Source organism: Crinia signifera, chromosome 11 (genome assembly GCF_055691185.1).
Source record: "Crinia signifera chromosome 11, ASM5569118v1, whole genome shotgun sequence".
Lineage (NCBI taxonomy): Eukaryota > Metazoa > Chordata > Amphibia > Anura > Myobatrachidae > Crinia > Crinia signifera.
Genome location: NC_139227.1, coordinates 91,773,676 through 91,789,347, shown reverse-complemented (window position 1 = coordinate 91,789,347; position 15,672 = coordinate 91,773,676). Strand labels below are relative to the sequence as shown.

At 44.6% G+C, this 15,672-nt stretch overlaps 1 protein-coding gene across 2 annotated transcripts in view; it reads left to right on the top strand.

The window, feature by feature from the left end:
• The window catches only part of LOC146044956 (carnitine O-palmitoyltransferase 1, liver isoform-like), a 68,082-nt gene that overhangs the window by 45,406 nt on the left and 7,004 nt on the right, over positions 1-15,672 (top strand). Inside the window, exons 9-18 of one of the 2 annotated variants that reach the window (XM_083163633.1) lie at positions 596-680; positions 4,422-4,617; positions 7,124-7,312; positions 7,603-7,708; positions 10,268-10,384; positions 10,768-10,932; positions 11,058-11,192; positions 11,715-11,867; positions 14,429-14,542; positions 14,949-15,041. In XM_083163633.1, the coding sequence (XP_083019759.1) occupies positions 596-680; positions 4,422-4,617; positions 7,124-7,312; positions 7,603-7,708; positions 10,268-10,384; positions 10,768-10,932; positions 11,058-11,192; positions 11,715-11,867; positions 14,429-14,542; positions 14,949-15,041 (1,353 nt within the window). The remainder of the gene's footprint in view (positions 1-595; positions 681-4,421; positions 4,618-7,123; positions 7,313-7,602; positions 7,709-10,267; positions 10,385-10,767; positions 10,933-11,057; positions 11,193-11,714; positions 11,868-14,428; positions 14,543-14,948; positions 15,042-15,672) is intronic. The other variant, XM_083163632.1, reaches the window with a different exon arrangement.

The window sequence follows — 15,672 nt, the reverse complement described above, 5'->3', positions numbered from 1 at the left end:
GCCGCTACCTTCAAAGGACGGTCATTGGAAGACTACGGGCAAGAATCAAGTCTGTTCCATTGCTAGTAATCCTTGCGACAGGACGTGTAAACCTGTGGCTCTTCAGTTATTGTGACTACAAGTTCCAGCACACCCTACCAACAATCAACTGGTAAAGCAAGCTGGGACTTGTAGTTTCACATCAGCAGGAGACCTGCAGGTTGTCCGGGCCTGTCTTGGGAGCGGAGTCTATTATTGATTTGTGTTCTAATCCATCGTATTACTGTATGTATATTGGTTTGCTAAATTTATTGCTGCTTAACGCCAGGCTCCGGGGTCTACTCTAATGGTTGTTATATGTAAGCGACATCGGCTACGCGTTTCGCACGGTCTCATGGGTAATATTTCATCAGATACCTTGATGTTCCTTCCTTCCTCTAGAAGGCTGCTTACTGTATCTTCTGTCTTATTTTGGTATTTTGTTCTAGGTTGATGTGGGTCCTTCCTAATGTTTCGTATTCATTTCATGTCTGTTTTACTTTATGCCTGTTTAATCATCGTTTTTTTCCTTATGCTCCCCTCAATTTTTTATTATCCTTTTTATGTTTCCTTCCAGCTAATGATTAATAATACCATTCCAATGTGTTCCTACCAGTATGAACGAATGTTTAATACTAGCCGTATACCAGGCGTTGAGACAGGTACAGCCCTGGCCCTGTCTGTAATGTTTTTTTTACTCATCGCAATCCTAGCGCTTGTGCAACGACCACATTTAAAGCCTGCACTTGGCCGCATAACATACAATTTACTGTGTTATGATTAATTTTTGTGCAAAGTTTGTTGGCAAATTCTAAAAAGTAAAAAACCTAACATTGCAAGAGTGGACCATTTACAAACTGACCGTCTTATGTTATGTACAAGATCCATAAACATCTACACGACGGGCAATAGTATACGCCAGTGCTAGGTTTTTGTTTGTACGGGGACATTATTTAGGAATGCTGTGGCCAATGGTTTGGCCAGACACCCTCGTTAAAAAAATAATAATAATAATCTAAAAATTGGGTACTTGTGGATTATCACAGCTCCCATCGCATGCCAAATGTAGTGGCATGCGATGGCATGCGATTTGATACGATTTTTGCCGTTTTTAGGCATTTTTTCAAAAATCGAGCGCAGCAAGCCACCGAGCCCGAAGCGTGGCGAGCGGACACCTGTGAAGCCCGCGAGGGGACGCGGATACCTGCGTCCCCTCTCGGGGCTCGCTGCGCTCGCCACGCTTCGGGCTCGGTGGCTCGCTGCGCTCGCCACACTTTCTATTCTTAACTCCACGCCGACGTAGATAGTGGGGGTATGAAAAGGTCGTAGGGCGCGTACCGCTGCGCTCGCCACTCTTCGGGTTCGCGTTGATAGTGGGGGTGGTACAGCCTCAAAAATGCCATTTGGGGGCCATTGAACATGTTTCATACTAATTTCAATACATTTGGATGCTTTTTTGTTAGAAATCGTATGCAATCGCATGCGATGCGATTTTTTTCATGTACGATGGCCATCGTGGGAGCCGTGATACTCCACAAGTACCAAAAATTGTATTTAATGCAGTCACGTAATGGGGAACCATTGTCCGGTCACTTCCCCCACACACGGAGAGACTGGCTGCAGTTGCCTCTCTCCCCCCAGCACACAGCACTGAAGCACTGAGCATGTGCTGGACTGGGGATAGACTGCTTTAGCAGCAGTCAGTTCTCTCTCTCTCTCCCTACCTGAAGGCTGAATCTCTGCAAGGGTAGGATATGGGGGGGGGGGGGGGGGGGGGAGAGAGGGGGTGCACCACCCAGGGCCCCTCCAACAGGCCCGGGGGAATAGTACTATGGATGGCTATTTAGTGAATTACCCAACCATGTACTCCCCTGTATTTGTATTAATGAGTTGTGGGCCAATCAGAGCTCAGGGGCAGGGCTTTGCATGTGTCAGGGGTGGAGCTAAGTTCTGTGTCTCGACATTTGAAGAAAAAAAAATCTTCGGTAGCTTTGGAATATCGATGGTGTTCACCTTTGGTCATGGACCATCCATGATTTCAAATAATCGGTTGTCGATGGCGCTCCCTAAAGAGTACCTGGCACCACTGATGATAGTCAGAGGTGACCCTTGTTCTACAGAAGGTTTGAAGAACCTGTTGATCAGCAGTTGTGGGTCACCCACTTCATACTGTATGATGGCATTCCAAGATTGTCAACCTTGTCCGTTACGGACAGATATGGGCGGGGCTAATGCAGCACCATGCATGTGCTTTAAACTTTGTATTTAATATGTTCTGTAAGGAAGGGCTAGTTCTCTGTATGTAGAATGGGTATACTGTGCTGTCCCCATTTCTGGCTATAGAAAGATTATACTGCTCTGCATTGTATAGGCCTGCAGAAGGTCTTGTTTGTAAATGGATCACACTGTATGCAAGCTTTACAATAATGTCATTATCTGTAGCTAATATTTATATCCTCGTTGCCACGTAATGCTTTTTGCCTCAGAATTGTCACCACATTTTTGCTTAACCAGACATCATAGTATCTTTCTGCCAATAACCGCACACCCTGCTCTCTCTGCATGACCTTTTCTTTCACCGTCTCCGCTTTTACGCTCAGTGTTTCTGCTGACGGTAAAACGCATAGACGCTGTTATTTCCAAAGGAATTATTTGCTTTTTTGATTCCTGGTGTCTGGGTTGTTAAGATTTATACTGTTATTTCAACAAAGCCTAAGAATAATGTAAATTACTCAGGGAACGGTTTTTCATTCCGAGTTATTCTGTTAAATTATCCACGTCCTAGTATTTACTACGGAACAGTATTGAACATAGTGATACTTGTACACTAGATGTGGTGCCTTGTATTGTCGTAGCTTAGCTGCCTGTAGTAGACCAACCCTATTACCCATTATACAGCTTCCTTATTTTCAATCGGATGACATTCCGGACCCATCTCCCAAGCTATCCCCAGCTGTACTATTACATGACTGAAAACTGCATACACAGTATATTTACCTATGCTGCCATATAGAGGCAATAATCTCTTATAATGAATGGCTTTGGGCCAGATACACTAAGCTTCAAAAGTGATAAAATGGAGAGTGATAACCAGCCAGCCAATCAGCTCCCACCTGCCATGTCACAGACTGTGTTTGAAAAATATCAGGTAGGAGCTGATTGGTTGGTTGTTTATAACTCTCCATTTTCTCCATTTTTGAAGCTTAGTGCTCCTGGCCCTTTATCACTTACAGTAGACCACAGGTTCTAAAACTCTGTCCTCAGGACTTCACACAGTACGTGTATTCCACGTTACCTGTGGATTTTTAAAATGTGACCGTTGCTGGCACACAGGGGATCAAGTCACTAGGTCAGTCCTATTTTCGACCGACACGCACTGGGTCAACACCTAAAATAGTTCAACGTGGCTAAGGTTGGAAGGTCGACACAAACATAAGGGTGAAAATGGCAAGGTTGGCAGTCAAAAAGTCGACATGAGTTTTTTCATATTGTTTTTTTTTTTTGGTGCTGACATGCCGACAGACAGTATTTCATGTCCTACCATCCACTACGGCGTGGGGGCAGGATCAAATATTGTGCCGAGCGCAGTGAGGTATCCTGCCCGCAGCACACGTTGACGGTATCCATGTCGACTTTTGGGTAAAATGTAAAACTTCATGTTGACCTTGCCATTGTCTACCTAATGCTTGTGTCGACCTTCCAACCCTGTCGCGCTTAGCCTTGTGGACCTTCAGTGTTCAACCCAATGCATGTCGGCATAAGTAGGTTAGATCCAATGACCCATACCCACATGCAGTGCTTGTATTGGGTGACCTGGAAATGGTGAGGGTCATTTGGACCGATGTTTCAGAACCGCAGCACTAGGGGATACCTAATACAGAACACAAGTGCCAGAAAGTACCAGGCAGTCAGCTCCCTGTCCCTAAAAGTGTCATTTTAGAGGAAGTGTTTGAAAAATGAAAGTTAGCGGCTGATTGGTTGGTACTTCAGTCAGGGCAGATTGTTATAGGTATAATAAAATGGGAAAATAATTGCTTTGGGCTGATTCAGAGGCGGATGCAGCCACTGACCTTGGCAGGTGCAGAAAAGAGGGTCCGCACGCCCCCAGTTTTTGAATACACCCAGTTGAAGCACCCAAATGCCAGCAGCACATCAGTCATACTGCAGCTTTCGGGGCACTGCGGATGACCTCTGAACCCCAGATCTGTAGACGCACAAATCATCAGCCAACTCCGAAATTAATCAAAATGGCGTCCGCCTCTTAATCAGCCCCATTGTTCCCGCACAATGAGAGAAAATAAGAACCTTGACTCTTAGTATAGCAATCAGCGCAGAGTATACCAGGAGACCGTTTGAGTATAACGTCATAACTCGTTTTAATTATAAACCTCCGGCCATTGTAGATACCTTACAACATGTAAGGGACAGCAAGCACATCGTTGTCTACCACAAAGGACGTTACTTCAAAGTGTGGCTGTACCACGATGGAAGGCTACTGAAGCCGAGGGAGATCGAGCAGCAAATGCAACGAATTCTTGAAGACAAATCTGAACCGCAGCCGGGGGAGGAAAAGCTGGCCGCGCTCACTGCCGGAGACAGGTACTCTGCTCTTACTAGATCATCTTCTTAAATCCGGGTCACGCGGGACTAATGGGATAATGCAGGAAAGGCTTAGTCCTCAAGGCACCCTAACAGTCCAGGGGTTAGGGATTTCCATGCACAGATGGTGAAATCAAACTGAATATTCCACAATCCTGATCTTCCACAAATTGGTTAATAATCTACTTATTCCGTTATCAGGCGCTCTGCTGTCTTGGAATGTTCCCGCAGAGCGTGAATAGTAAATCAGATCATTACAGTTCACTTGAATGGCCAAAGATAGGTCACACTAATCCAAGATACCAGAAATTCTTTACTCTAATATTATGGGATCTCACTACATAGCTCACAAATGCCCGTACATTGCTCCATGTGTTGGGGCATAGCGATGCGCGACCCCAAGCGTCGTATATCGCCTGGCGATTAATATCGAGCATGCTGGATAAATCGGGTTGGGCCAGTGTTCTCACCAGAGACCACTGGCCCTGACAGAACACTCAGTACACATCGCTGACACATTGCTGTGTGCTGAGCGATCTAGCATCGCTCAGAACGCTCAGCAGAGTCGCTACGTGTGTAGGCCCCATCAGTCTTGGGCTCCGGATGATAGGTTGACGGTCCTTAGGTCGATCCAGTATGGTCAACATGCAAAATAGGTTGACAGTCAATACGTTGACCACTGTTGGTCAAAACACGAAAACGGTCAACATGCAATAAATCCGCATTAGCAAAAGATTGACGTGAGTTTTTCATGATTTTTTATTTTATTTCTTTTTTTAAACTGACTTGTTCTTCTCCATCTAGGTCGGTATAGAGTGAGATTATAATATTGTGCCAATCCTAGATCGGCATCGAGCCTGAAGCATGGCCAACTAAGGGTTACACTAACTGGGGGGGGGGGGGGGGGGCGCATGTTGACCTACGCCAACATAGATACCAAATTAAACCTGTGAAAAATCATGTCAATCATTTTCATGTTGACTTTATCCACATTGACCTATTGCATGTCAACCTTTGTGTGTGTCGATACTTTGCCTGTCCACCAATAGTGGTCGACCTATTGAATGTCGGCTGAGACACTGTCGACTTTATAATCCACATCCGGTCTACATGTAAGAGGTTAACCGGACAGGTGCAAATGGTCCTCATGACAGTGGTCGACACAAGGCCCACTTCACCTGCTGTACAGGCAGCTTCCTGCTTTGCAACCCAGACCCAGTAACCACTTCCCCCCTGTTAACAGGAAACCCCCTGGAGGAGGAGCCAGGGAGTCCCTGCAGCAGGAGGCTCCAGGGCATAGGAGGTGAGAGGGGACCTGCAAGGACCCTCTCATCCGGTGCCAGCTGCTTTGCAAAGGGCAGATCCTTTTGCAAGAGCTGCCCTTTCCTAATCCCATTTGTCAATACATATGTGATTAGTGTCATTGCGATACAATTTCGCAATGATTATGTATCCCGGCAACAAAATTACATGCCAAAGCCCCCAAAAAACTACTAATGTCGACTTTTTTACTGTTGATCTTTGTGGTTGACCCAATGCTCCACACCCATTAGTCATGGGGTACGGTACACTGCATTGCAATACACTGATTTTAATAAAACTGGAGATTAGGAGATTGCCCTTTAATTTGCTAGAACAGGTGCTCACTGTGATTGTTATACTGAACTATGTACTCGCAGCAAGTTAATATTAACATTCACACAATAAAATACTTTAATGAATCATTTTCACTAGTATTCAGTCATATTTTTATAGCAGGAAGCAACAGTTGTAAAGTACGTCATTATTTTGGTGTTCTACACTGGACTATTTTTAATATGTGTTTTTTTTTTTTTTGGCGTTGAAAATAATTGGCAGGTGGTGAAACCTTTCCATGTACAGAAATGACAACAGTGACACCTAGAGGCTATAAATGAAAGTGTTTTATAAATGGAACTAGAAAACTTACAAACCAAAATGATCTAGTGCCACAGGCGCTAAAGGATAGGCTTAGATTTACCCTTTTAAGTGTAATATTTTAGTCCCAGTATCTCTTTATCCACAAGGGTATATAGTGCTTCCTTTCTGGCGAGTGGTGATTCAACCACCAAACAAATCAATAGGAGTATGAATTAATGGATAAAACATAAAAAAAGCATATAAATCACCAGCCGGTGATAAAATGGGGTAACATCTGCGAATGCACCTTACCACACCGCTTCTGGGGATCCCTCTAAAGCTCCGGTACCTCAAAGGTATGGACCAGGGGTGTGTCCGGTATCAGGCAGATGACAGCAATAACATCAGCGTTCTCCTGCTACCAGCTCAATGCATTTTGTACTCCGTAAGTCCGAAATGCATTGAGCTGGTGTGCCCTTCGTAGGAGGAGCCCCAGGAGCGGTGTGGTGAGGTCCAATCGCAGATCTTACTAACAGTGTTCGGGTCTTGTTTTAATCAGTGGGAATATTCCAGAAGCTTATATATGGTTTCAGTGTCTTATACCCATATCATTTTGTGTGTGATGTAGGGTTCCCTGGGCCAACGCTCGCAAAACTTACTTTGGCAATGGTCGGAACAGGCAGAGCCTGGATGCCGTGGAGAAAGCTGCTTTCTTTGTGACACTAGATGAGACCGAACAAGGGTACAACAAGGAAGACCCAGTGACGTCTCTTGACAAATACGCCAAGTCTCTGTTGCATGGAAAATGCTATGACCGGTAAGGAGCAACTTTCTAGGTGATGAATGTGTTTCATAAAGACGTTCGTGGCCAAGTCCTTTTGTTAATTTGTTATAACCTCATTAATTGATTGATTATTGATGATTAACTTTAACTCGTAATAATAATAAAAAAATTAAAACCCTGCTCAATTAAAAGGTGGGGGCAGATGAGGAGGACCTGTAGGGTTGTTTGTCTGCTGTTGTTCTAATATTTATGTTTCTACGCATCTGTCATTTATGGTGTGTATTTATATGATCGTAGTAACTACATTATGTCTACTGTTCTAGGTGGTTCGATAAAACAATAAGCTTCATTGTTTTCAAGAACGGGAAGATGGGAATGAACTGTGAGCATTCCTGGGCTGATGCCCCGATCCTTGGTCATCTGTGGGAGGTAAATTGTTCTCGTTAATGGGTTATTAAGGTAGAGTCAATGTATGTATTCCCCTTGGTAAAATGACTTCATTTACACATTGGATAGATAAGGGATGATGTACACATTGGACAGATAAGGGATGATGTACACATTGGACAGATAAGGGATGATGTACACGTTGGACAGATAAGGGATGGTGTACACGTTGGACAGATAAGGGATGGTGTACACGTTGGATAGATAAGGGATGGTGTACACGTTGGATAGATAAGGGATGATGTACACCATGGGTCCTCAAACTGCGGCCCTCCAGATGTTGTGAAACTACAAATCCCAGCATGCCTTGCCACAGTTTTAACACTCCCTTATAGCAAAACTGTGGCAAGGCATGCTGGGATTTGTAGTTTCACAACATCTGGAGGGCCGCAGTTTGAGGACCCATGATGTACACGTTGGATAGATAAGGGATGGTGTACACGTTGGATAGATAAGGGATGGTGTACACGTTGGATAGATAAGGGATGGTGTACACGTTGGATAGATAAGGGATGGTGTACACGTTGGATAGATAAGGGATGGTGTACACGTTGGATAGATAAGGGATGGTGTACACGTTGGATAGAGAAGGGATGGTGTACACGTTGGATAGAGAAGGGATGGTGTACACGTTGGATAGAGAAGGGATGGTGTACACGTTGGATAGATAAGGGATGGTGTACACGTTGGATAGATAAGGGATGGTGTACACGTTGGATAGAGAAGGGATGGTGTACACGTTGGATAGAGAAGGGATGGTGTACACGTTGGATAGATAAGGGATGGTGTACACGTTGGATAGATAAGGGATGGTGTACACGTTGGATAGATAAGGGATGGTGTACACGTTGGATAGATAAGGGATGGTGTACACGTTGGATAGATAAGGGATGGTGTACACGTTGGATAGATAAGGGATGGTGTACACGTTGGATAGATAAGGGATGGTGTACACGTTGGATAGATAAGGGATGGTGTACACGTTGGATAGATAAGGGATGGTGTACACGTTGGATAGATAAGGGATGGTGTACACGTTGGATAGAGAAGGGATGGTGTACACGTTGGATAGAGAAGGGATGGTGTACACGTTGGATAGAGAAGGGATGGTGTACACGTTGGATAGATAAGGGATGGTGTACACGTTGGATAGATAAGGGATGGTGTACACGTTGGATAGATAAGGGATGGTGTACACGTTGGATAGAGAAGGGATGGTGTACACGTTGGATAGAGAAGGGATGGTGTACACGTTGGATAGATAAGGGATGGTGTACACGTTGGATAGATAAGGGATGGTGTACACGTTGGATAGATAAGGGATGGTGTACACGTTGGATAGATAAGGGATGGTGTACACGTTGGATAGATAAGGGATGGTGTACACGTTGGATAGATAAGGGATGGTGTACACGTTGGATAGATAAGGGATGGTGTACACGTTGGATAGATAAGGGATGGTGTACACGTTGGATAGATAAGGGATGGTGTACACGTTGGATAGATAAGGGATGGTGTACACGTTGGACAGATAAGGGGTGATGTACACGTTGGACAGATAAGGGGTGATGTACACGTTGGACAGAGAAGGGGTGATGTACACGTTGGACAGAGAAGGGATGATGTACACATTGGATAGATGTACACTTTGACCACAGTAAAGGCATCCAATTTTTTCCCCCCAACTCCTAGACCCGTCTCCTGATGTAAAGGTCTTTATTGTGATATAAAGCCTATGATTGTCTAGTCAGTATACAGATGGAGCGCCTCTCATGCAGCTCCAGGGCTCCCCAGAATGCCCCCACTGACAAAGAGGTGCTCGCATCCCAGTCACTCGGTGGCAGGGAGCGGAAACCCTGATCGTCTCTGCTTCAGGGAGGTGGCTTGCGATACTATCGCCAGCTGCCGGCTGAATGAGCGGCGCTACATCTGTAGGTTTCAATGGCAACTGTAACACCTGGGTCTCATTTAGAAGATGAACTAGGGCAGGCCTGGCCAACCTATAGCTCTCCAGCTTTTGGGAAACTACAAGTCCCAGGATTCCTTGCGACAGTTTTGCTGTTAGGGAATGCTTAAACTGTGGCAAGGCATGCTGGGATATGTAGTTTTGTAACAGCTAGAGAGCGGTTTTCCAGGCCTGGACTAGATGCAAGAATTTCTGCATAAACAATAATTTGTGGTCCATGTTCTGATGTCAATCCTTTATACCATGGATGGTGAATCTTTGGCCCTCCAGCATCCCAGCATGCTTTGCTATTTGGCCATGCTAAAACTGTTGCAGTGCATGCTGGGATGAGTGGTTCAATAACAGCTGGAGAGCCAAAGGTTCCCCATCACTGCTTGATACTATAGCTTATTCCTTGGATACGATTTGGATGAAGCCCTGCAGTTAAACAACTGATTTAATGTGTCACTGGTAAAATGTTTTAGTAAATAACAATGCAATCCTGAGAAAATGATGCAAAGACCAGTTTGTTTCATGCATCGCTTTCAAAGGAAATTTTTATTTTACCATGCGTTTTTGTTTTATCATCTGCACAGTATGTCATGGCGACTGATAAGTTTGACCTGGGATACTCAGAAGATGGGCATTGTTTAGGCGATATCAACGCTAGCATCCTCTCTCCCAACAGACTCCAGTGGGACATCCCAGAAGAGGTAAGACTTCTGGTTTTACGTACACAGATCATGACTGAGTTGTGTGTAAAATGCGAACACTGACGTATCATTACAATGGGCCCTTGTGTTTCTACCTCCGCATTGTGAGGCATATTTAAGATACGCACAACATAAAAGAGGATATAGATGTGGGAGGAGCAAAGATATGCCCATTGTCTTCCTAATTTCAGTGTTAAATATTTAAGTAAAGAATAAAGCGTTTAGAATGGAGATTGTGTTACAGCCGTTTTCCTCTGCACTCGGTGCTAGTGTCTTGTAACTCCTGTGCTCTCTTGATCTTTTTTGGCAGAGTATTTCTTATGTTTTTGTTGTAGTCACCATGATAAGTTGCTCACTGTTTCCCTCGTGCTTCCTTGTTTCAGTGCCAAAACGTGATTGAGAATTCCTTTACTGTTGCCAAAACTCTTGCAGATGATGTTGACTTTCATTCATTCCCTTTCGACGCTTTTGGCAAAGGGCTCATCAAAAAAACAAGGACGAGCCCCGATGCCTTTGTGCAGTTGGCACTGCAGCTGGCACACTTCCGGGTAAGCGCTTAAATGTTTATATTCACATGCGGAAAGTACCTTTTGGTTAAAGTGTAAATGCCACCAGCACGCTCTCGTGCGACAAAATCCTATAGGATGAACTAATGATAATCTACATTGATCAGGACAAAGGCAAGTTCTGTCTGACCTACGAGGCTTCCATGACCAGACTGTTCAGAGAAGGCAGAACTGAGACTGTCCGCTCCTGTACTATTGAATCTAGTGACTTTGCTCTGGCTATGAATGATCCCAAACAAAATGTGAGTATTTCTGGTCCGTTCCAACTTCAGATTACCTTCCTGTATTTGTCACCGCCAACTGTACTCCTAGCTCCGGCATTTTTCCAACTTCCTGCAGTTCCGGTGGCTTGTGTTTGCTTGTGCCAGACCAGGCTTGTTGAATGTTAATTTTTATTTATTCGGAAAAATGTATGGCAGTACGTATGGTGTAATGGTTAACATTACTACCTCACTTTTTTGAGTTCATGGGTTTAATTCGCACCATGGACCTAACTGTGTGGAGTTTGTATATTCTCCCAGTACTTGTGTGGGGTTTCTCCAGTTATTCCGGTTTTCTTCCACATTCTTAAAATAAACAGACAAAAAAATGAACCCTGTTGGTTGCATGGCTTTAGGACAGAGTAGTTGGACCCAGTAGTTGTTTCTATCTTCTCCATACTGTTGTGGTCCGTGCCCATGTGCTATATGAGCCAGATTTAAAAAACTATATGTATTTGTCTTTTTAAAAATTTCTTATTTATTTATTTTATTTGTTTTCTACAGAACGAAACTAGACTTAATTTATTCAAAGCGGCTGCAGAGAAGCACCAGCAGATGTACCGCCTGGCCATGACTGGGTCTGGAATCGATCGTCACATCTTCTGTCTTTACGTTGTGTCAAAGTATCTGGGGGTGGACTCTCCCTTCCTTAAAGAGGTAAAAGATCACTGTTGGACAACCCATTGTTTGTTGTAATTAGTGTGTCAACCTTCAGTATATTTTAGCATCAGGGTATTTAGTTTACGGTGCAATTCAGGTTTGCAACCAGATCCAGAAAGTGCTACAATCCAAATAGAAGTTTTATTTCTTTAAATAAGACCATTGACCGAGATGGTATGCACAAGAGTACTGATGGAACTGAGTTCGTAATTAGCTAGGCCATTGCATTTGATTTTTGCAAATTTAATTTCATCTGGCTTAGTACCAAGGAACTGGAGAAGTAGTAGTACCTATATTTAAAAAGGGAAAGACAAAGGTTCTAGGTAATTTATAGACCAGTTAGTCTTGGGTAGGGAAATTATTAGAGGGAATAATTAGGGATTATATTCGGGAATATTTACTGCAAAATTAGTTAATTAGCGGGAGTCAGGATGGGTTCGTGGGGCATAGGTCATGCCAAACTAACTTTAATTAGTTGCTACAAGGAAGTTAGTGGAAATTTGGACACAGGTGAAGCAGTGGGCGCGTTCTACTTAGACTTGGCTAAGGCGTTCGATACAGTGCCTCAAAAAGAGGTTGATTCACAAAATGGGGCAGTTGCCATATGTACCTGAGTGATGAACTGGCTGTAGAATAGGGAACATAGAGTACCTGTTGAGATTAGAGGAGAGAAGATTTCGAACCCTCTGAATGAAGGGATTCTTTACGGTCAGGGCAGTTTAAAGTTTGGAATTCTCTGTCAGAGGTGTTGGCAGACTCCATACATTCTAGTGGAGAAAATCATACAGGATTACACCCCTCAGGGTAATGTACATATAGGGGACTACTCAGTAATACATTGGCCACTAAATAAGGGGTCATCAAGCTTTAAAATGAGTCCGTTAAGTCACATATATTTAATATAGGTTGAACTCGACGGACAATTGTCTGTTTTCAACCTCATAAACTATGTAACTTTGTAATTGGACTGTCCAGTTGGTGCTCAGACAAATTGGCTGATGTAAACTTAGAAGTAAACCGTGCTCCTGTTGCTCCCAAACTACATGCCACACGCAGCGCTGCACACATCATTTGATTTCACCTTAACCCTTTGATTGCCAACGTTGCTGTGTATTACTCAAAATATCCGCTAAAAATGCCAGCGTCGCTCACAGCGGTTTTAGTATAAATAAATACAAATACAGCCAAGTCAATTAATTGAAGTTTATTTACATATTGCACCCAAAAAAAAAGAACGGTTGCTGTGAGCGGCGCTGGCATTTTTAGTGGATATTTTGAGGATCTCTCACAGGCACTCAAACGGTTAATCACCAAACGGTTGACCTATATGATAATCAGATTTGATTATCTTTGATGGGGCCTCATGCAATGTGGGCTGCGATGTATCCTTTGATTACTTTGGAGATGCCTGCACTTTTTTCTGACACTCTCCCCCCACTCCCTCTTTTTTTGGGGTTGGGGTTCTTTACAGCAGACCTGTTACTTCACACTTCTAGAGATGCTGACTGCTCGCTGTCACAGCTCGCACAGTCAGTATTCAACTGACCCCCTGCACACGCCGTTTCCACCTTGCTGGGTTTTTACAGCGACATGTGCGGCCACCAAAACAGCGAGGCTCGCGGCTAAATGCAGCAGGTTCCCTGCGTTAGCCGCGAACCTCGCCATTTGGGGGAATCCTCGCTGTCCTCTGATGGGTAGGATTCCCCCAAAACTTGAATACGGTGTGCAGCCGGCACGGGGGTTAAACGGCGAGGGTCGATTGTTTCCGGAGATCCTCGCCATTTAACCCAGTCGCCGGTCCCATTGAATACGGACCAGTATGTTTCAGTTTTTGTCATAGGTTACATATGGCGCCTATAACTTTTATTCATTTGGCTTTTCACGTTCCTCCTGAAAAGTAAATTGACTAAAGCTTCTAAAAATGAATAGAGAAAATGTTTCCCATAGCAACCAATCTGATTTGGTCTCTAATTTTCAAGGATGCAGTAGAGAATTAATAGACAGAATCTGATTGGGTGCTAAGGACCGCATTACCTCTCTTCATTATTAGAAACTTCAGTAAATTTAGGCCCATACACACTGGGCGACTTTGAGCTGAAAGCCGCTCAAAACAGCATGTTTGAGCGGCTTTCAGCTCAAAGCCACCCAGTGTGTATGCCCCGGCGATAAGCGGTGAGCACTGCTGCGCGCTCCCGCAACATCGCCGGGAAAGCCGCTGATGGTAATACCAGCAGATGAGCGGCTTTGAGGACGGCTTTGCATAGCACTGTGTGTATGCACTAAGCGGCTTTCCCCCCAGCGTTGAACGCGATCACCAGTGTCCATACACGCGGGGCATAGTCGCCCAGTTTGTATGGACCTTTAGTCTTTGGCTCCTGCTTGCTTATATTCCTATGATGGCCAGGAAGGCCACCTTCCTCTTGGGAAAACAAGTGTTAAGTTATTGTATCGCTGCTCTGTTTCGTATTGATATTTTTCAGTGCGACAGATCTGTGAATAATTTGTATGTACGTGAATGCTTACTAGAGGAATAATGTATCACTATTTCATCCCAATAGGTTCTGTCTGAGCCATGGAGACTGTCAACCAGTCAGACACCCCAGCAACAGGTTCACCTTTTCCAGTTAGAAAAGTTTCCAGAAAATGTTTCAAGCGGCGGTGGTTTTGGTCCTGTAAGTTAAATCTACTTTGTTAACGGACTTTCCATAAAAAAATGCAGTGGTGTAAAAAAGCCACTTAGAGTACAATAATTGTGTTGGCTATAGTATAAACAGCTGTGTTACTATTTATTGGTCTTAAGCAGGCTTAGGTACCATGGCGGCTGGGCAGCGTCTCCCTGCCCGTCTCCGCTTCAGGGAGATGCTGCCCAGATCGGGGCGAGGTCGGGGCGGCGCGGGGGAGGCATCGGGGTGCGCGAGCGTCTCGCGCGCACGCCCCTGGCGGGAGCCAGCCGCTGGTGGTGGATGGCGGTAGAAACGACATCCACTGCCAAGATAAAGCCAGCTCCATCTGTATATTAATGACCTTAATGACCAACGCTTTTCAACTCTTTTTCATGATGGTCTGTTGTGTTTGCAGGTTGCGGATGATGGGTACGGCGTGTCCTATATCATTGTTGGTGAAAACTTGATAAACTTCCACATATCGAGCAAATTCTCCAGCCCAGAGACAGTAAGTACATATGTGATACACTGAAACTACTGGGATCGCTTATATTTCTTTTTTTTTTTCAATTATAAGGTTATTTGTATATAGTATTATCATATGTTATTGAGAGTCCCTCATAGAGGGTATATAATTGTTATCAGAAAGAGATTCCTCCTGAAAAGGGAGTTCAATTATTTCACTGGTTAGGGCCAAATTATAAATGTATAGCACCCAAACTATGTGGGGAGAACAACATGGATTGTTCCAGAAAAGAGGGAACATGGACTCGTGAACAGCTTCTACACCCGCATGCAACCTGTCAGGTGACCTATAAGAGAGGCCATAAAAGGGGGCACCTGCTGGACAAAAGCGGTTGGAGCGGTAGTTGGAGGAGACAACATGGAGGAAGGACTGCAGGGCTAGTGATTAGAAAGTGCATCAGGGCCTTACCTAAAGACTGGCAGCCGACAGAGCCACAAACACCTCCGGTGATCTTGGTGCGGTTTTGGGGAGGCAGAGGCACCGATCCGGCGAAAGGCGTGACCCCGCCAATCAGTCGTTCCCGGAGAGGCGGTCCTAAAAAAGGGGGCTGGCTGTGAGTTGTGGTCGGGCTGCAGCGTTGTGACAGGAGGCAGGCCGTGGGCAGCACAGAAGA